This window comes from Leguminivora glycinivorella, chromosome 19, assembly GCF_023078275.1.
Source record: "Leguminivora glycinivorella isolate SPB_JAAS2020 chromosome 19, LegGlyc_1.1, whole genome shotgun sequence".
Taxonomy (NCBI): domain Eukaryota; kingdom Metazoa; phylum Arthropoda; class Insecta; order Lepidoptera; family Tortricidae; genus Leguminivora; species Leguminivora glycinivorella.
The window spans coordinates 18,203,165-18,222,848 of NC_062989.1; the positions used below are offsets into that span (position 1 = coordinate 18,203,165).

A 19,684-nucleotide genomic window follows, 5' to 3' on the forward strand; every position below is an offset into this window, starting at 1 on the left:
CTTGGCACGACACGATCACATTGTCGCGTTACGTTGTAAGAACACAACACAATGCCATGTGTTCGCTGCGGTCGGTCGGTGAATGGCGAATGTCGTCGCCATTTTATCACTATATTCAGCATCTTGCATTGCGGGTCTTGCCCGAGTATAACCAAATATATTAAGATTAAAGCAACATATTGAGGCAGAGGATTAGCACGAAAGGAATAGAAGCTAAGATAACTAAATCCCCAAAGGAATTGTGTTTAATAATTTGAGCCATGACGGTCGGATATCAAGCGAATCAAGCTACATCTACATCACCAGACAACCGATACTGCGGAATGCAGTGATGTTGCAGTAGCGGCAGCTAAAGTAGGATCTGATAGTAAATTAGAAAGTACCATAACCTTTAACTCCTCAAGTCCTCACTCCTACTGTTGCAGCTTGACCTAAACTTACGAGTAGAACGACTAAACAACTACTGTGAAGTAGGCGTGAAGCGATAATTCTCGAAAATGCCTGTAAATTAAAATAATTAGCTAGTTAAACTAATCAAAGATTCTCGCGTATTTTGCTAATCATACGAAAGATTTATAAAAACAATTGACTACCGTTCTTTTGTCACCTCCTTGCGTTATCCCGGATCCCGGCATCCGCCACGTGACGGCTCCTGGGAGTCTGGACCGGGGCCCGCTTAGACAATAATAATCCCTCTTCTTTACATAGGTAGTTGCATAAAATAAATGATATATGTTTGCTGCATAACGTATGTGTTTGCTAATGGATCGTCCGCTTTCCATTAGAAATGCGAAGTTCAATGAAGCCGCCTGCGCGCGCGCCGGCCCGCCGCGCCGTCCCACAGCGGCCGCCGCACTGCAGCAACAGATCTTCTACTCTGTATGAACAAATTATACGAGTTGTAAGTAGCTGTAATAATCGCTATTACGTAATATAGATCGGGATATTGAATGCTATTTACATGTAAATATCGCAGTTATTAGCCGTCTATGCTAATACGAGTAGATACTAATACAACACTTACAGTGTTAAATACATATGTATCGTATAATGCCTCGCTCGCTCGGAACCGAACATCAAATGATACACTCTGAGCGTTTTGTAATTGACCAATTGTCGTTTTTTGTTCCCGTAAACAAATTACGTGGCTTCGGTTCGGAAAACAAGTATCATCGTAATGATATGTAACAACGTCACCAGTCGGTATAGTCACCTGTAGGCCTAGCACATGATGGCCGCGGGAGTATGTCGCCGCGAGATAGATGCCACGTCTTCTTCTAACTGTATTAATGACATAAGGACGGGTAGTCTATCTCGCGGCGACATACTCCCGCGGCCATCATGTGCTAGGCCTACTGCAAGTTATATGTTATTCTTCCAAGGACACAAGGATTATGGCAAAAAATCTGACAAGATCTTATTGGTGGAGCCACAAGAGTCTGGCCGTAAGGGTAGCTCTTCAAGTGAGATTTTATATGAGCTGTTTTTGTGATCTTCGTACTGTAATGTATTATTGCATTGCAGATGGTCGTACTAGTAGTTAGTACTGCAGCCTTGAGCGACGTGGTTCGGTGCTCACACGTCGTTGAGCACGGCCAGAATACTAAGTGCTACTTAATGTACTCAAGTAAAGTGTTGGTACGTTTAGCTATGACTTTGTCTAAGATGCTCGTGGGACTCGTAGGTTCCTACCGAGTCCTCTTGACCTTTCTATTGGCTGATGCGAATAGGCCGAATCAATTTATTAATGTAACCGTCACTGCACTTGTCGAAGTTATTAGTGATTTTTCAATTGCTGTATTTAAAGACATTATTATCTCTATGCAAAAGTTGGTGCGTACATACATCCAGCTTTCCTCGCTCGAGCGGCGCGGCGGCGGCGGTCTACTTGCCTACTCCGTCTGGTAATCACTACGTTTGATAATTGCCACGGAGCATGACGGTAAAAAATCAAGGCCACGGGCGTCGGAACATCGGTGTTCAGCTGATAAACAATTATTATTTATGAGAAAATGGTAAAATTTAGTTTTCGATTCGTTTTCTGTCAGTTTCAGAAAAATAATAACATAAACAATAGTGCTCCCATTTAGACAACACATTTCTCTGCAGACTACCTTAAAGATGAAACAGGCTTTTATGAACGGTGTTGCGGATCAGTCTCGACCTTATGTGCTGACGTGACGCAGAACAACCTTATTTTTCTATCCAGCTCTGGCCGAATTCTTTACTACTTCCAAAGACATATATAACTCCGTATAGACGGATAAAGTCTAAGAAAAAAACGTACCTCAGTACCTTACAGAAAAAGGTACGGTGGCCTAGATGGCAATGGCATTACACCTTTGGGATACGCTCAGGTAGATGTCGCTAATATTAATATTTGACATTTTAACACATATCAAGCTAACAATATGGGCCAGATTGTCAAAACCGAGGTTCAAAAGTTTTAAGCCTGTGTCAAGAGATGGCAGTCACTGTGATTACATATTTTACTTCGACAGTAACTCTCTATAATACTCGATCCTCTTTGCTACTTCTTGCTTGATCGATTATGATCCCAAAACCAGTGACTACCAAGCCAGTTATACTTTATACTGGTAGGTACTTACTACATTTTAATATTATGTCAGAACTTTAAAAGTCGTTTAACTTTAGGTACCGAGGAATACCTCGGCAATAGCAAAGACTGTCGCGACACTCACGACTCAGTTTATACTTATAACTTATAAGCGTTGCTGCTGCGTTAGGCCGTTTTCACATTATCCGATCCGATATCGGATGTCGGAAGGATTTCAATAGAAAAAATCCAAGATGGCGCCTGTAATGTATGGGATATCGGTCCGACATTCGATATCGGATCGGATAATGTGAAAACGCACTTAGAACTTGTAACAAATTGCTATTCATACCATGTACTATAACTTAAACATGACACAATTTATCGTCTTCCTCATAGGAATTTCCGCGATGTATTACACAAATACACCGCGGAAGAGGTTCTATTCGTAGCGGGCCACAGACGCCATACGCCACGGTATATTAAAGTATAATGTTTGAGCACTCCTGAGTCTCCTGACATTCTGTTTAACCTTTCGCCCGCGCCGCGTACGCGACCTTTCCGCGCATTATGCGCATCTCCGCGGATCACGACCGCACTGACCTTTGTACACCTAATCTCGTAGCATTACGGTTTATAATGGATTAGCTGTATGATGATGCATATTATGCTAATCCTTCTAGTTATGGTGTTTGCGCAATACCTCCGCGCATGCGCGGGACCAACAGCATGCAGAGGAACACTTTGAGAAGTGGGTACAATACAAGTAACTTGACTGAATTTGTATGTAGATTATTATATCTACAGAATTAAAAAGACTAGTTTAAGTATACCAATAAGGCCCACTTGCACCAATCACTTAACTCAGGGTTAGTGGGCTGTCATCTGTCAAATTCCATATAAAATGGTGGGTTAGTCATGACGCACGTGAAGGCTATGACGACACCAGAGACCACTTAGAATATTTTTCCAGTGAATAAAATTAGCATCATTTAATTACGTTTAAAGCGATTTCTCGCGCCATAATTATTATACATATTATATATCCATCCCAGCAGCTTACACATTATCAATATTATCATATGAGTGCGGAAAGAAAATAATTGTTTTGAATATATCGGTTCGCTTCCTTAACGTTCCAAGTCTTCACTTTCTGTAATAATAAATTGCCTGATTTTGTATGACAGTTAACGCGTGGCCGTTTTCACATTATCCGATCCGATATCGGATGTCGGAACGATTTCAATAGAAAAAATGCAAGATGGCGCCTGTAATGTATGGGATATCGGTCCGACATCCGATATCGGATCGGATAATGTGAAAACGCAGTAATTCATTGCTGCATATAGTAAAGTGTATTTACTTATTTTATTATGCTTCTGAATCACAAATCAATCACCTATCGTTTTTTAGGGTTCCGTAGTCAACTAGGAACCCTTATAGTTTCGCCATGTCTGTCTGTCCGTCCGTCCGTCCGTCCGTCCGTCCGTCCGTCCGTCCGTCCGTCCGTCCGTCCGCGGATAATCTCAGTAACCGTTAGCACTAGACAGCTGAAATTTGGTACCAATATGTATATCAAACACGCCAACAAAGTGCAAAAATAAAAAATGGAAAAAAATGTTTTATTAGGGTACCCCCCCTACATGTATGTACCTAGTGGGGGCTGATATTTTTTTTCATTCCAACCCCAACGTGTGATATATTGTTGGATAGGTAATTAAAAATTAATAAGGGTTTACTAAGACTGTTTTTTGATAATATTAATATTTTCGGAAATAATCGCTCCTAAAGGAAAAAAAAGTGCGTCCCCCCCCCTCTAACTTTTGAACCATAAGTTTAAAAAATATGAAAAAAATCACAAAAGTAGAACTTTATAAAGACTTTCTAGGAAAATTATTTTGAACTTGATAGGTTCAGTAGTTTTTGAGAAAAATACGGAAAACTACGGAACCCTACACTGAGCGTGGCCCGACACGCTCTTGGCCGGTTTTTTTTCTACACATTACTCAAAGAAAAAACCAGGACCTATTCCGTTTGTGAGTCACTCGAGTTCCAGCGTATTTCGGCGTGGAAGGCTCGCGGAAGGCCTCGGTAATGACCGGCGTGACGTCACGTGAACGTGACGCGCCGGCGCGGGCGCAGCCTCAAGGTTACTCCTAGCCGCACTAGTGGGCTACCGTCGGATGTTTATCGTTACTCAATTGTTCTAAAATGTTGTCTTGTGACTCATCGGATCATCCTGCCTTCATTCATGCTTCTTATCCTGAACTTCAATTGTTGGAATAAACTTCATCTGCATATTTACATTTACTTTTCTACTTGTCCCAAAAGCACGAGAATATCGCAGAGCAAAGCCGTTATTAGGCCAAGTCTTAACTAATAGTACAACTTTCGTCGCAAACTTGGTGGTACAAATTGACAGTTACATATGGACTCATCAAGCTGCTCAGACAAATGTGATCATCAGGCTACGTTGATGAGGTGCCAATCTTTCACGCTCCGCAGTGGGATAGTAATTTCTCTCTGCCAAATACGGAAGAGCTATAGACACAGAGATACGTTAAATCCTATTTATCCGGCAGTAAATTTTACTACCGGATTGCTTACAATCAATTGAGACGTAAATAGAATATGCTTCAATGATTGCCGCAAGAAGCTTATATAGTTTATAAACAGAATGAATGTTTAGTAAACTTTTGGAAGGTTATGCCGGTTATGCGTCCATAAAATACTGCATTCATTTAAAAATTTCTCAACCTTTAAGGAATATTTCCTTGAAAAGAACTAATAGTTATCTGTTATACAAGGGGGCAAAGTTGTATTTTAACGCCGAGTGTGGAACTGAAAAACGAGCAAGTGAAAGGATTATATAGTTGAACCACGAGCGAAGCGAGTGGTTCGAGAATAGAATCCTGAACTTGCGAGTTTTTTAACACACGAGAAGTAAAATACATTTGCACCCGAGTGTAACACAAAACTTTTCCCCTCACTATAGCGAGGAAACTACAACGCAAAAAATGCGTTTATCACTGCTTCCAGTAGTTCCACAGGTGGTACATCATCTTTATTACTAGATTCACCTACTTTTATCAATTTTAAAGCAGTTAATTTGACTTTATTCAAGGTCAAATTACTTTACCCACTAGTGGATAAAATGCGTTTCTACCCGCTGGTATTAAAGGACAAAACACGTGTTTCCGAGCTAGTGAGGGGAAAAGCTTTTTGTTATACTAGGAAGGTGATATAGGTACTAAACTTCTTACTGATCCTGTTTTTCTTTTGTTTACAGGTAATTATATCCCTGATGAGGCACAGCAAGACATCATAATCATTAAGACAAATAAACAAGCAGGAAAAGAATAAATCATATCTGTGGCGTCTCCGAGCTAACGTTTCCGCTAAAGAGCTGGTGCTGTACGCAAATTCCAACATACAGTTTCTTGGTTTGTCCAGACACGCTTGCAGTGAAAGCTTGCCCTTTACCAAACCAAATAGGTTTCTATACGCTCGGCGCAGCTATCTCACGATCAGCACACAATCCGATGCAACACAACTTCCCGAGGCTTACATCACGGTATTCACGGTGTACTTACTCCGCCACAGCCAACATTAGCCACGCCAGCTCAGTCCTTTCACGCCGCGACTGCAGCGAGATAGAAAGGACACGGTGACGACACACCACTCGTACAATCATGTTGCTTTGCTCTATTTTAAACTGGAGCTGAGAGCGTGCGGCGATCGGCTTTCAATCGTGTGGTCGTGAGTTCAAAGCCCGTCTTGAACCAATCAGTTTCACGAGGCTGATGTGTGATATATTATTATTTCTCTCGTTTTGTGGAGGACAATCCCTGTAAAAATCGATACTTTTATGTGAGAACCGTTTAGGAGATTAAATCCACACAAGTCCAGAAATCTATTGAGGAAAATTAGTAGCATTATTACTTAAACTTTTGTCATCGACTCATCATAAAAAAAGTCTAAGATGCCATGTGTTAAGGAAACATAACCAAATAACTAAGTAACCGTTAAATATAATAGCAGCAGCATTTAGCCCTTCTCTTCCAAGCTTCTTGTAAATCCTCAAATCTGTTTATAATTATCTCGTCCCGAACGTGTTTACCCATCCACCGGGCAGCGGGCCACGGCTTGGGAAACCGGCCCACTGACCCAGTTGGCCGCCGCTGCACTGTTGCAGCGCGACGGGAAGCTACACAATGTCGCCCACGCCTGCGCCTGCGCCGCTCCCAACTCCCGGATTATCCGACATAAACACTCAGTGAGGGGGGAATGCACTGCCACTGTCCCAGCCCATCAATAAAAGCCAATAGAAAACGCGTTCAGTTGTTTATCAGTGTGTTGTCACATTTCTAATTCAATAGCTAATGTAACTGGTATACCGCGTGATGGATGTTTTGGGGAAATGAGAAAAGAATTATATCTATAAAGCTTCTTATCTAACTTTGGCTAGATCGATCTACAAAACTATGTCTCGATCTTATCTTGGAAAAGCAACTCCAAGAAGTATATATTATGCTGAATCAGTTGTCTATTTGCGAATAAATCACTTTAGGTTGAGGGCTATAGTTTCGGAGTGTGAAGGTGCGTGGTGGCCGGGGATAGCGACACGCTCTCTTGTTATGAAAACAGTCATTAAAGCAGAGTGTGGCGCATGCGCATACGCAGCCGGATGCGCGCGCACGCTCCGCCGCCCCGGCTCCACACGATCTGCCGAGACGCCCGAGACCAAGACCGAGACTAACATACGGTACTTATTAGCCGCAAACTTTAAAGTCCAGTTTTGTAGAAATGCCATCAAATCTATGTATGATGCCACTTTGGTGACCTGCCACACGGCGAAAGGTAGTTTTAAAATAGAACGTCTTTAACTTAAAGACGAACTGCTGATTGAAGTACTTTAAATACCCATGTTGGTATGTATTACATCTGGTAGTCAAGTAACAATCATTGGTTACCGTTACATTCATCTAAATCGTTTCCAAATTCCTTACAAGATGGGCACATAATATGTCTAGTGTCTACGTAAAAGGTAGATTGTATTTGAAGATACTTTTCTTTCTTTCTTTGTTTTGCAAGAACATACCAGCAAATAATTTAGTCCTTATCTCGCCGGTGTGGTTTCCCCGCCGCGTGATGTTATTTATTTTATTATAGTTACGCCAAAATACGTAACAAATGTTGACTCTCCCGCAATATCACCTCACATTTACTCAGATTCAAAGATACTGCGGATACACAAGATAACAGAGCAGAGATACGTTATCAGGTGAACTCAAAGGCAACGCTAACACAGGTTCCACAACTGTGCGCAGGAAATCGCCTGCTTCCTTTCATTAACGTTATCAGACTTCAATAAAAACAATTCCACTGTGGAAATAAGACAGTCTCGTATCTGATATACATATTTATCTTCACTGTAAATAAGTATTCGTTATTTGTTAACTTTAAGAACTTAAAACAGTTTTTATTAGCCACGAACTTAACAAAACTTGGTTGGTACCTAATTAATGACAAACAAATGACGATTAACAAGCAGAAGGCAAACAACCCGATGTAATAAAGCGATAGCCGACAGAGTGCATCCATTGTCCTGACATCCGCCATGGCGTGGCGTATGCACTTCGGAGAAATGTGACGCAAGTTATTATGATAACCAATTGACATCAAATGAATGAGCCTTCCGTTCGCTTCTGATCCAAACAATAAAGAAATGCAAAGTTCTCACGAGTCAAGTCGAAACATGAAACATTGTCGACATGCAGTAAAGATATATTATGTTCTGCAACTTGCAGGTTGCTGTTTTTGACTGCTTGTCCAAAATTACCTTGACGCAGAGTTCATTAGACAATATACAAACTTTGTTGACTCGTAGCTTGTAGATAAACTGTGTCGTAGATTTTAGGTTTGCCAAAGCGTTGTAACGTTACGTGTTTTGCAAAATTTACATTAAAGGTACAAATCCCATAATTATCGTCTTAAAGTAAGTGTAGTGAATGCGAATGTGCCACGCCAGTTGCTTTCCTCGCTGGTTCCGCGAATCCCGAGCGAAGCGAATCCGTTTCTAATTCAGAGTAATAGCCGCCTCTAAGCGATGCCGCGCCTGATCAAACAACCGCCCGCCGCCGATGGAAGTGATCCTTCCCTTTAGCTGCTTTACGTCAGTCATTAGCAATTCGATTAAAAACTCTCGTGAAACTCCAACACTGGAAATACATATTTACTGAAGTATTTCGATCCATTCAATAAGGATCAGCGGGGCAACGCCTACGCCAAAATAATTTGTACCTACATACCTGAATTATACTAATAATCCGGTTTCATGGCTTCTATAGACCTTGTAATAAATTACATGCGATTTTAAGCAATTGCTAGCTTATTAATAGGCACACAAATCCCGTCGATGGTTTCTCTGATGTGCCTATCAGAGAAACCATAATTACATATATCCATATAAGGAAAATGATGAAAATTGACAAGTTTAGTAAGTAAAGAACGCTGAATCTCTCGTTGTCTCAACTAAGTCAACTACATACCATAGTCCATAAACTTGCAAATTCTATTCGTAGTCGTAAACTAACCGCAAGATCGTCACGCGCAAATTTGACCAATATTTGTATTCGGCAAAAACTGCAAAAAGTCACCACAAGAAGTGGCTCAGAGTTTGACATTGCTCTTTCTTTTTGTCCGTTCCGGAGATATGGTTTTTCGTTACACAAATTGCATTTTATTTTTAGCAGCCTAGTTTCCAAATAGGGCAGTTCAATATTTGATACGCTCAAAGTGTCAAACTCTTAAAGTGCTGTACGCTGCAGCCATGAATGCTGGTACTTACTAGCCATCTGTGTTAATATCATCAATGTTATCAGTTATCAAACCTATACAAACCATAGTTCTGTTACAAGACTATGAGTTAATTAATTTCAATAGAAAGTGGACTAGTTAGCTTAATAAGCACCTTTCGTCGCCGAATCAAAGCACTGTACTGCGGAGTTGCGGACTAGTCGGACAATATCATTAATTTAATCCACGAACGAAACCGTAAAAACAAGACGACCTAATGGTTGATAAATTGTTTAAATAGGTTGCACGCCTATTAAATTGATTGATCACTATGATCGCCGTAACGACATTTGAGCTGACCTCTTTCGCTCGCGCCATCTGTTGGCGGTGGTGTTTGTGTGCGGTGGTGACATACACGCGTGCCTGTGTGTGTGGTGACACGCGCCTCGGAGAAAGGCGACCTTTGGCGCATCTTGTTGTGTAAGCTGCGCAAGAGTCGATACGGGCAATGTTTATAGAAACGCGTGTTAGCTCGGACTCGGACCAACGCAACTGTGTTGATAATTGCTTTCTGCCGCGAGCTGACACTGCTGACACTGGCGGTGCACGCAACTCAAACAAATCTTAGGTAAGGTACATACATTAGAAACAGAATTAGATGTCACGAAAGAAAAAGTAACCAATGACTCCGGTAAAGTAATCGGGAAATAAGTAGGTAACATGGAAGGTGTTACACACGTTTTAGAACACAGTGATTCGACTGTTTATCATTGTTGCTGAAATCTTCAATACGAAAATAGCAGCGAAATAATTGTGTATTACTATAAGTAGTTAAAAAGTGACTTAGTAGCCTTTGGGTTACATTCACAACACCAAATACACCGAATCGAATTCAGGGATGATGTTGCAGCAAAACTACTTGAAGCGAACAATGTTCTTGCTATTGTCGCTTTTTAATAAAGGGCTTCACAGTGACACCGCCCACGTCAATGCTGCAAGCACCAAAGTTGCTGGCCTTTCGCGGGTTCATCGGACCTCAAGACTAATCTCACGAAAAACTAGTCTTGCTAAAACGACTTCCATCTGAACTCTGATGTGATCTGACCTCCCAACCCAAAAGGCAAACTATGCCATCTCGGCCTTATTGGGATCGGTCCGGTTTCCACGCGATCTTTACCTTCACCGAAAAGCGATTGTAGATAATACACATCAAGTGTCGAAGTCTATTCAAAGGTCCATCTCTATTGCATAACTTGCGTACCACAAGGTAATGTAAAGCTCTTCTTTTATCTTTATATTATGTATGAATTATGTTATCATATGATTACGTGGGGCCTCTTGGTGTGAAACGGCATAAGCACAACTGATGCATGCAAAGCCTTTTTGAACCCACAACCATGAGATTGAAAGCAACTTTGCTAAAAGTAATGTTAAAAATAACACAGAACCCTGTGGAGTGGCAGAGTTCTGGCGGAGGGTCGGCCGACGGGACGGGACGGGTGGAACAGGTTGCGGGCGTCGACCCGCGCCCGCGCCGCCGCCGCCGCCGCCCGGCCCTGTGACTGTGCGCGCGCGCATGCATAATGCCACTTCCGTCTGCCCGAGACTGCAAAGGGCCTACCGCGAACACCATCAGTGTTCGCTTATTGAGGGAATCTATCTCTTTTACTCTAAGTAAGGCGAGTAAGAGTGACAGAGAAAGATGAGAGAATTTGAACATCTGTGTTCGCGGTAGGCACTTCGCGTTCTAGCACGTTCTAGTGTAAAGCCCTATATCGACTGGCCAACGTAGACGAATTCAGCTGGAACGGGTTTGCAGCTGGTTCTTGCGTTATTTTATTACAGATATTGATAAGATATATTTTAAATGGGCTCATTCATTAGGTTCTTACAATAATATAAGCTTTAATGATTTTTTAGTATGGAAGATAATTAAAACAAACATGAATTGCTAATCCGCGAAACGATAACGCGCTAGTCGATAAGTGCTAATCCGCCATAAGCCGGGTCCAGACATGTATCATTTGCCCGATCCTATCACCGTATCCGATCACCGTACCGTATCTGCGTATTGTATCAAGCCCCGTATCAAGTTGTGGACGCCTCCGATTTGCTCCGTATCCGTATTTTCACAATAGTCATGATCGCGTATCAAATTGCCCAGTTCAGTTTCTGCTCTTGATCAAACATGTCGTCGCAGTTGGTTGAAGTGTACGAGAATTTAGCAATTTCATGTGCCTGTTTTATTGTCATTCACAATATTCTAAGTTCATCCCAGTTTAGAGTTCATCCCAGGCTTCCTGCTTCAGATTCCTGTTGTAATAGCTTTTGTGGCTGGGGTCCCATAATACTTGCTTTTCTTTATAGGCCTCGATAAATTTACTTAATAACATTTTCATTGTTCCAATTCATTGTTTTTATTTCACGGCAAGGACACGAAAATGACGCGCACGTGCAACCGACCGAGCGTCGCGAGTGATGCGTCCAGACTGACCCCCGTCCGTATCTGTATCACCTTTGATGATCGGACAAAAACCGACATGACATGGGTCGGGCCGTATCATAACGGCGTATCGAGATCGCGTATCATGATACGCGTATCATTACCCGTCCACATATGCGATCATGATACGCGTCGGCGATACGGATACGGTGATCGGATCGGGCAAATGATACATGTCTGGACCCGGCTATAAGTGCGTATCTCGATTCCAAAACGCAAACAATTAATTAAGTACTAAGGGTTAAACCATCACCAAAACTACAACCGGATCGATAACTTCGACAAGTATGACGCCTCTCGGCTCTCGGCATATCACTAGGAAATGTAAGAGATATCTACTTAACAATATTGATTAAACAGCACCAGATTCTAATAAATATACAGTATTTGGATGGAAGACCACATGCACGCTGGGCATTTAGTTGCGATGCTCCTGCGTTCATGCAGGTAATTGTCATTATCGAATCGATCGAGCCTCTTCGTTTCCATAATGTTTGCCAAATCAAATCACAAGCCATCATCATTAACCTTAAGTCCTCAAGGCTAATGAGTTAATCAGCCAAATTGTGAATAGACAAAAACAGGTTTCGATGCAAAAACAGATAACGTATTTCTACACAACCAAGGCTTAACTGACTCTCATTAACTCATTAGGTACGTTGAAGAAGGTACCTATCTAAAGAAACATGCAAAACATTCAAATGAATAATGAATCTTACACAACTGCGTACATTTTACGAATAAACAGTTTCAGTTAATATTCTGTTTATATTCCCACTCACATTAAGCAATATCCTAAGCAACGAAAGAATTCAAAACCAAACCTTAGGCTTTCAGTCAGTGGAACTTTATAGTCTGGATGAAATCGCTCTTTAAATAACATAAAACCACGTTTTTTACCTCTCTGTCATTATTCCAATTTAGGTATTGTTTCAATTGTCATTGCTAAGCAATAAATACAAAAGAGACATTGTATTGACATTAGATTCCCGTCTTAGGAAATCTTAAGAAACACTGGATTCCCGTCCTCTAAGTTGCCCTTGCTGTCACAATCAGTTCAAGATCTCAGTCACTGCCACGCGCGTTCGTTTCCTCGTCTATTGTTGTTGTTACTCGCTCGCGAGTGCGACACTCACACAATGCCGACTATTTAACGACTCGGAACGCTTCAGACAGGAATTAACAAGGAAAAAGTTATTAATCAAGGTAACTTCTGATGCAAGACGACTGCCTTTTAGGCCTCCACTTTACAAAGATATGTGTTGTGAACGCCGATAGCTTTCTGATGTGTGGCCAGATGGTTGGCCTACTATTTCGGAAGCTTTTTAACTGGGACATAGCTTTCGGCATTCAACTTAAGATTCTTCTTACTAGTATTTCAATATTTTCAATCCTTAAAAACACGAGTACATTAGCGTTATCATCTGTTTTATTTATAAGTGCATTGTTTCTTATGACAGCTTTCTCGCCATTTTCAATAAAAGCATCATGATAGGGGCATAAAGCTTTCCATGAAGCAAGCTTTCCATATCAAAAGTCCCTGCAGTCTGCACCAACGGTGTTATTTTAGAGATACTATGATAGTCAGCGATAAATCAGTAATGGTTTGAAGAAGCGTGTGCGCCTGGGCATCACATCCGTGCGTCCGTGCGCGTGCGACGCACGTCCAGCGACGTGCCATCGAGCTTCCGATCCGAGCGATCAGGACAATGTGGCGTCGAGGTGCCTGGCCAAGGTCTGCGTACCGATGTTCTACCCTAAAGTGTGTGGTAAATCGTGGAATTCAACCTCGGTCTTTCTAGATCAAAACTAACTTTAAAAAAAATGATAAGACATAGATAAGTTTTACTTGTGCAATAAAGGGACAAATAATGGCACGGAATGGAATTTAAAAATCACAACTTTATAATCTCCTTAGAGTTGACCCGGTTGCATATGTATAGGTATATTTCAAAGCTACCTGTGAAAGAACAACAAATGATCTTGATCAAATCTTGATCACCAATACAGTACAGAAGTGTATACGTATATTTTGAATTGCTCCGTGTACTGAGTGACCTTGATAAGTTTGTTTGAAAGCTTTACACCAACGCGATCTGTGATCTAATTAATACTGACCCCGCGTCAGCGTACCTCGTCACGCGCTACACATAACTCATAGATGGCTCTTATGTCGCCGTGATAAGACCGACCAAGTCAATGTCGATATACTACAAGTGGACACATGACTGGCCCTGGGTAGACTTTATCTCTTGGTGATAAGATTGAGGAGCGAGCGGTGAAATGTCGATATGCTGGTGTGGTGGGCAGTGATCAGTTACCGTTGCATTCCTCTGCGCGGGCGCAGGCAGAGGCCGCGCCGTTAGCGCCGCGGGCGCAGCAGCCCGCTGCAAGCAAAAACTGAGGCAAAAACGCCGGAACAGGGCCGCGTATATTTAGATAACTTAAATTTAAATATAACACCTGTATTATTGACATCATTGTCCCTTTTGAACGTAAATCTTTGTCGTCTGAGTAACGACCCACCCACGTTGTTGACAGTGCTTTCATCAGAACTATGATAGCAAAATTGCGTGTTGGAAACATACATAGTAAATAATCTAACTAGAGTTCTACACTACCTACATCAACTTCCCAGTCGCCAAGTCGCTACAGAGTAAGCTTGGAGCTTAGACTAATGGAAAGCTGCTATTTTACAAGGCTACATTCAACCTTAGCCTGCTAGAGGCTATCTAGATCTAAAAGCTAGGGCTAGTGTTTGTTCGACTTTACTTCTTACTTACTTCTGCCTTAACTAGTGTTCATCACGCGACTGTGCCTTGTGAAGTGTGAAGCGATATGTAGTTCTCACGCGTCGGGCTCGGGCCTTTCTCGGCCGGTTTGCATGTAGGCATAGGCACCTAGCGCAGCGCTCCGAGCAGCCGCTGATCACAATAATTAACAATAATCTCATCCCGTTCACTGACCGACTGGCCGGGTTGCATGCAGCTCCCCGCACCAGGCTCCGAGCTTGAGTTACACATTGAACACAACTGTACCTACGTCAAATTCACGGTACAGATAAAACTTGACTCATAAGGATAAAACTGAAAAGACACCTTAATTAGCATTCCATTTTACGTAGTTTCACTAATTTAGAAACCGTTCGTTGCAATTTTGATTTCGCTAAGTCGTCCAACAACGATTTTTTCGTTATTTTATGGATATGCGGGATATTAATCGGTGGAAATCTTTATTATAGATAAGCGACTGATAAGTTATTAAAAATGTTTGGTTCAGCTTCAAAGTCCTTGGCGGCTGACCTTTTTACTAAAATCTTCTTTCTACAATTCTTGACACTTGACAAAATGACGTGACAACAGGAGCACGAGCCGAGCGTGCACGTCGTGCTATGTATCATTATTTTTGTAGATATATTTTCTTACTCTGACTCCGGCAAAGGCTCTAGAAGCTGCCGTTTTTCTACAATATCTCCTTCCTTTAAACCGTTGCCCACGACTACCGCTCTGCCATGAGTGCTGCCACGGGACGTGACTCCTGATGGAGCCTGTCTGCCGCTAAAGATACCCAACAAATGTCTACGCCAGCGTCGGGCCCGCCCTGCCGTCCCGCCCCGGCGCTCTGCACTGAAAATTTCGGTACTCGTGGTTCAAAGTACCTATTCGTAATGTGGAGGCAAGTCGGTGCTAACGGCGTAACCGAATGTTCATTTTATGAATACATTATGAGGATTATTTAACAGTTTTGAATGATTCACGGTTATTTTCATTAGACTTATATTGACCGGGATATAGACGGTGATTACCTTTTTGATTTTTGTCGAGTTGCCGATATTTACGACACAGTTGCATGCATCATGATCACTGTCTATATCCCGGTCAATATAAGTCTAAGGATTATTGAAGTTGTTCCGTCCTTAGGATTAAATTATGCTAATCAACGAATCATCAGTCATTTTATGTTGGATCGGATCAAGTCAACTGATTTTAATTCAGAATTTTTTTAAGAAGGATCCATTCAGCGTTTAATGTATGCCTATTAATTACTCACTCTTCACACACGTGTGATACTAAATATTTACTTGACGGTCTGGTTATAACGTTAAGTCCAATTCAACCAAACAGTTCCCGAAAATGATTAATGTGATGATGTTGTGCGTTTCAGGTGATGCGGTGTGCGGGCGGGGTGCCGTCGCGGCTGGCGGGCTGGCGCGGCGCGCGCGCGCTGCTGCTGCTGGTGTGCTGGGGCGCGCTGTGCCTGGCGTGCCTGCCGCGCCTGCGCGCGCCCGGGCCCGCGCCGCCGCACGCGCCGGCGCGCCAGCTGCTGCAGTCGGACGCGGCCGCCTCCACGCCCGCGCCCGCCGCCACGCCCGCCGCCGACGCGCGCCTCACCGAGGACCAGCTGCGCGCCGACGCAGAGCGCCAGCTGCCCTCGCTGCCCCTCACCTACTGGCACAAGCACCGCAACGACAAGAACAAGTTCTACAAGTCCAAGGACTGCGCGCCCTTCCCCTCCGTCTTCGACCTCGAGTTCCACAACACCTACTGGCAGACGCTGCGCTCCAGCCAGGGCGTGTTCCACTTGTACGGCGCGTACCTTGACGCGCGCAACGCCTCGCGCATCGGCCCCGCCGTGCGGCTGCTGGCCGTACACGACCGCATCAAGCCCACGCTGCCCACGCACTGTCAGCTGTGGTTCGAGGAGCGGCCTGACCCCGTGGTGGTGCGTGTGCTCGAGTACAAGTACGTGTGGAACAGCAAGTGGGGCAACCACCGCGACGGCGTGCTGCAGCCGTACCTGCTAGCGTGCGTGCTGCCGGCGGACGTGCGCGCGCTGCGCCCCGCCGCCGTCTCGCTGGTGGAGAAGCCGTGCGACCGCGCCACCAACTGCCTGCGCGTGCACTTCGACGAGCCGCCCGACCGCGCGCAGAAGGAGTTCGCCGTCTGCGTCAAGGGGCTCGACTTCCAGCACGAGGACCTGTCCGTGCGCCTCGTGGAGTGGATCGAGCTCGTGCGGCTGCTCGGCGCCGACAAGGTGTTCTTCTACGAGCTCCAGGTGCACCCCAACATCAGCAAGGTGCTCGCCTACTACCGCGCGCGCGGCCTCGTCGAGAGCACGCCCATCACGCTGCCGGGCGGGCAGCCCAACCTGCCGGGCCTGCAGCACATGTACCTCAAGAAGAAGACGACGCACAAGCGGCAGATGGAGCTGGTGCCGTACAACGACTGCCTGTACCGGCACATGTACCAGTACCGCTGGCTGGCGCTACTGGACGTGGACGAGGTGATCGTGCCGCTGCAGGACCCCGACTGGAGCTCGCTGATGAAGCGCGTGGTGCCGCTGGCGGAGCCGGCGGCGGGCAAGCCGTCGCGCTCGTCCTACCACGCCTCCAACGTGTACTACCTGGACCAGCTGCAGCACGCGCACAGCTGGGAGCCGGGCGCGCCGCGCTACATGCACATGCTGCAGCACGTGTACCGCACGCGCAACTTCACCAAGCCCGGCCAGTACGTGAAGGCCTTTCACGAGACGGGGCGCGTGCTCACGCTGCACAACCACTTCCCGCTGGCGTGCCTGGGCGGCGCGTGCTCCTCGTACGCGCTGGACACGAAGCAGGCGCGGCTGCAGCACTACCGCGCCGACTGCGTGACGGCGCTGAGCAAGTCATGCCAGGAGCTGCGCGCCGAGCCGGTGCGCGACGCGGCGCTGTGGCGCTGGGCGGACCGGCTGGTGCCGCGCGTGACGCAGGTGCTGACCGAGCTGGGCCTCGTGCCGCCCGAGCAGCGGTGACCCTCTAGTCCGCCGGCCGCGGCCGCGCCGGCACATAACCGCATCGCAGACTAGCCACAGTACGCCCCGTGCTCTAACTATATTTTTGTAAGCATTTATTTTCTATTCCTATTTATTGTATTTGTAAATAGTTGAGACGTAGACGGTGACGTACTTGCGTTGTGACACATTGTTTGTGAGTTGAAAGTGAATATTGCGATATTCGAGTATTGTGCATAAGTATTATAACCGCGTCCGCCGGGTGGCACCGGCGCGATGGGCGGAATCAAACGGACTTACCGAGTAGAAGAAGGGCCGCTTGCGCCGCGGGCCGCGCCCGGCGCCCGGACGCCGACGCCGCGTTCAGAACAGTCGAGAACAAATGTATGCCAGCATTTTGTATGCAGTTGATTGGATAGTTAGGTGAATATTGAAATAGATCCTATAGCGGAACGGCAGGAGTTGAAAATAAAGAGTAAATCCTCGCATTCACCTGTTTTCATTCACCCCTTTACCCCACTTGATCCTTATCAAGTTACCATACACAAAGAGACTGATGATTATCGATGCCTTTACATAGACATCTAATAAAAAAAAACCGGCCAAGAGCGTGTCGGGCCACGCTCAGTGTAGGGTTCCGTAGTTTTCCGTATTTTTCTCAAAAACTACTGAACCTATCAAGTTCAAAACAATTTTCCTAGAAAGTATTTATAAAGTTCTACTTTTTCGATTTTTTTCATATTTTTTAAACATATGGTTCAAAAGTTAGAGGGGGGGGGACGCACTTTTTTTTCCTTTAGGAGCGATTATTTTCGAAAATATTAATATTACCAAAAAACGATCTTAGTAAACCCTTATTCATTTTTAAATACCTATCCAACAATATATCACACGTTGAGGTTGGAATGAAAAAAAATATCAGGCCCCACTTTACATGTAGGGGGGGTACCCTAATAAAACATTTTTTTCCAGTTTTTATTTTTGCACTTTGTTAGCGTGATTGAGATATATATTAGTACCAAATTTCAGCTTTCTAGTGCTTACGGTTACTGAGATTATCCGCGGACGGACGGACGGACGGACGGACGGACGGACGGACGGACGGACGGACAGACAGACATGGCGAAACTATAAGGGTTCCTAGTTGACTACGGAACCCTAAAAAGCCTTTATTATTCCAACTTTGAAATTACATGCTAATATTATTCATTTAGTTTAGTGTCATTTTTAGGGTTCCGTAGTCAACTAGGAACCCTTATAGTTTCGCCATGTCTGTCTGTCCGTCCGTCCGTCCGTCCGTCCGTCCGTCCGTCCGTCCGTCCGTCCGTCCGTCCGTCCGTCCGTCCGTCCGTCCGTCCGTCCGTCCGTCCGTCCGTCCGTCCGTCCGTCCGTCCGTCCGTCCGTCCGTCCGTCCGTCCGTCCGTCCGTCCGCGGATAATCTCAGTAACCGTAAGCACTAGAAAGCTGAAAATTGGATATACATATATCAATCACGCCAACAAAGTGCAAAAATAAAAAATGGAAAAAAATGTTTTCTTAGGGTACCCCTCCTACATGTAAAGTGGGGGCTGATTTTTTTTTTCATTCCAACCCCAACGTGTGATATGTTGTTGGATAGGTATTTAAAAATGAATAAGGGTTTACTAAGATCGTTTTTTGATAATATTAATATTTTCGGAAATAATCGCTCCTAAAGGAAAAAAAGTGCGTCCCCCCCTCTAACTTTTGAACCATATGTTTAAAAAATATGAAAAAAATCACAAAAGTAGAACTTTATAAAGACTTTCTAGGAAAATTATTTTGAACTTGATAGGTTCAGTAGTTTTTGAGAAAAATACGGAAAACTACGGAATCCTACACTGAGCGTGGCCCGACACGCTCTTGGCCGGTTTTTTTTGTTCTTCATGCTTTATTATTACTTGCATGCATATAAATTGTTATGTTCTTATTTATATTATGTGTAGTATTGTTTATTATTATTTTAAATGATATATTAATTAATGACATTACATATTTCATAGAAAAGAGATTCGAATAACATTAATATAAATTATAAT

At 44.1% G+C, this 19,684-nt stretch overlaps 1 protein-coding gene across 1 annotated transcript in view; it reads left to right on the top strand.

Moving 5' to 3' along the window:
• The window catches only part of LOC125236435, a 32,293-nt gene extending 14,178 nt beyond the window's left edge, over positions 1–18,115 (top strand). Inside the window, exon 2 of the mRNA XM_048143238.1 lies at positions 16,023–18,115. Within this exon, the coding sequence (XP_047999195.1) occupies positions 16,026–17,648 (1,623 nt within the window). The 5' untranslated portion in view covers positions 16,023–16,025 and the 3' untranslated portion in view covers positions 17,649–18,115. The remainder of the gene's footprint in view (positions 1–16,022) is intronic.
• The last annotated feature ends 1,569 nt before the right edge of the window (positions 18,116–19,684 follow it).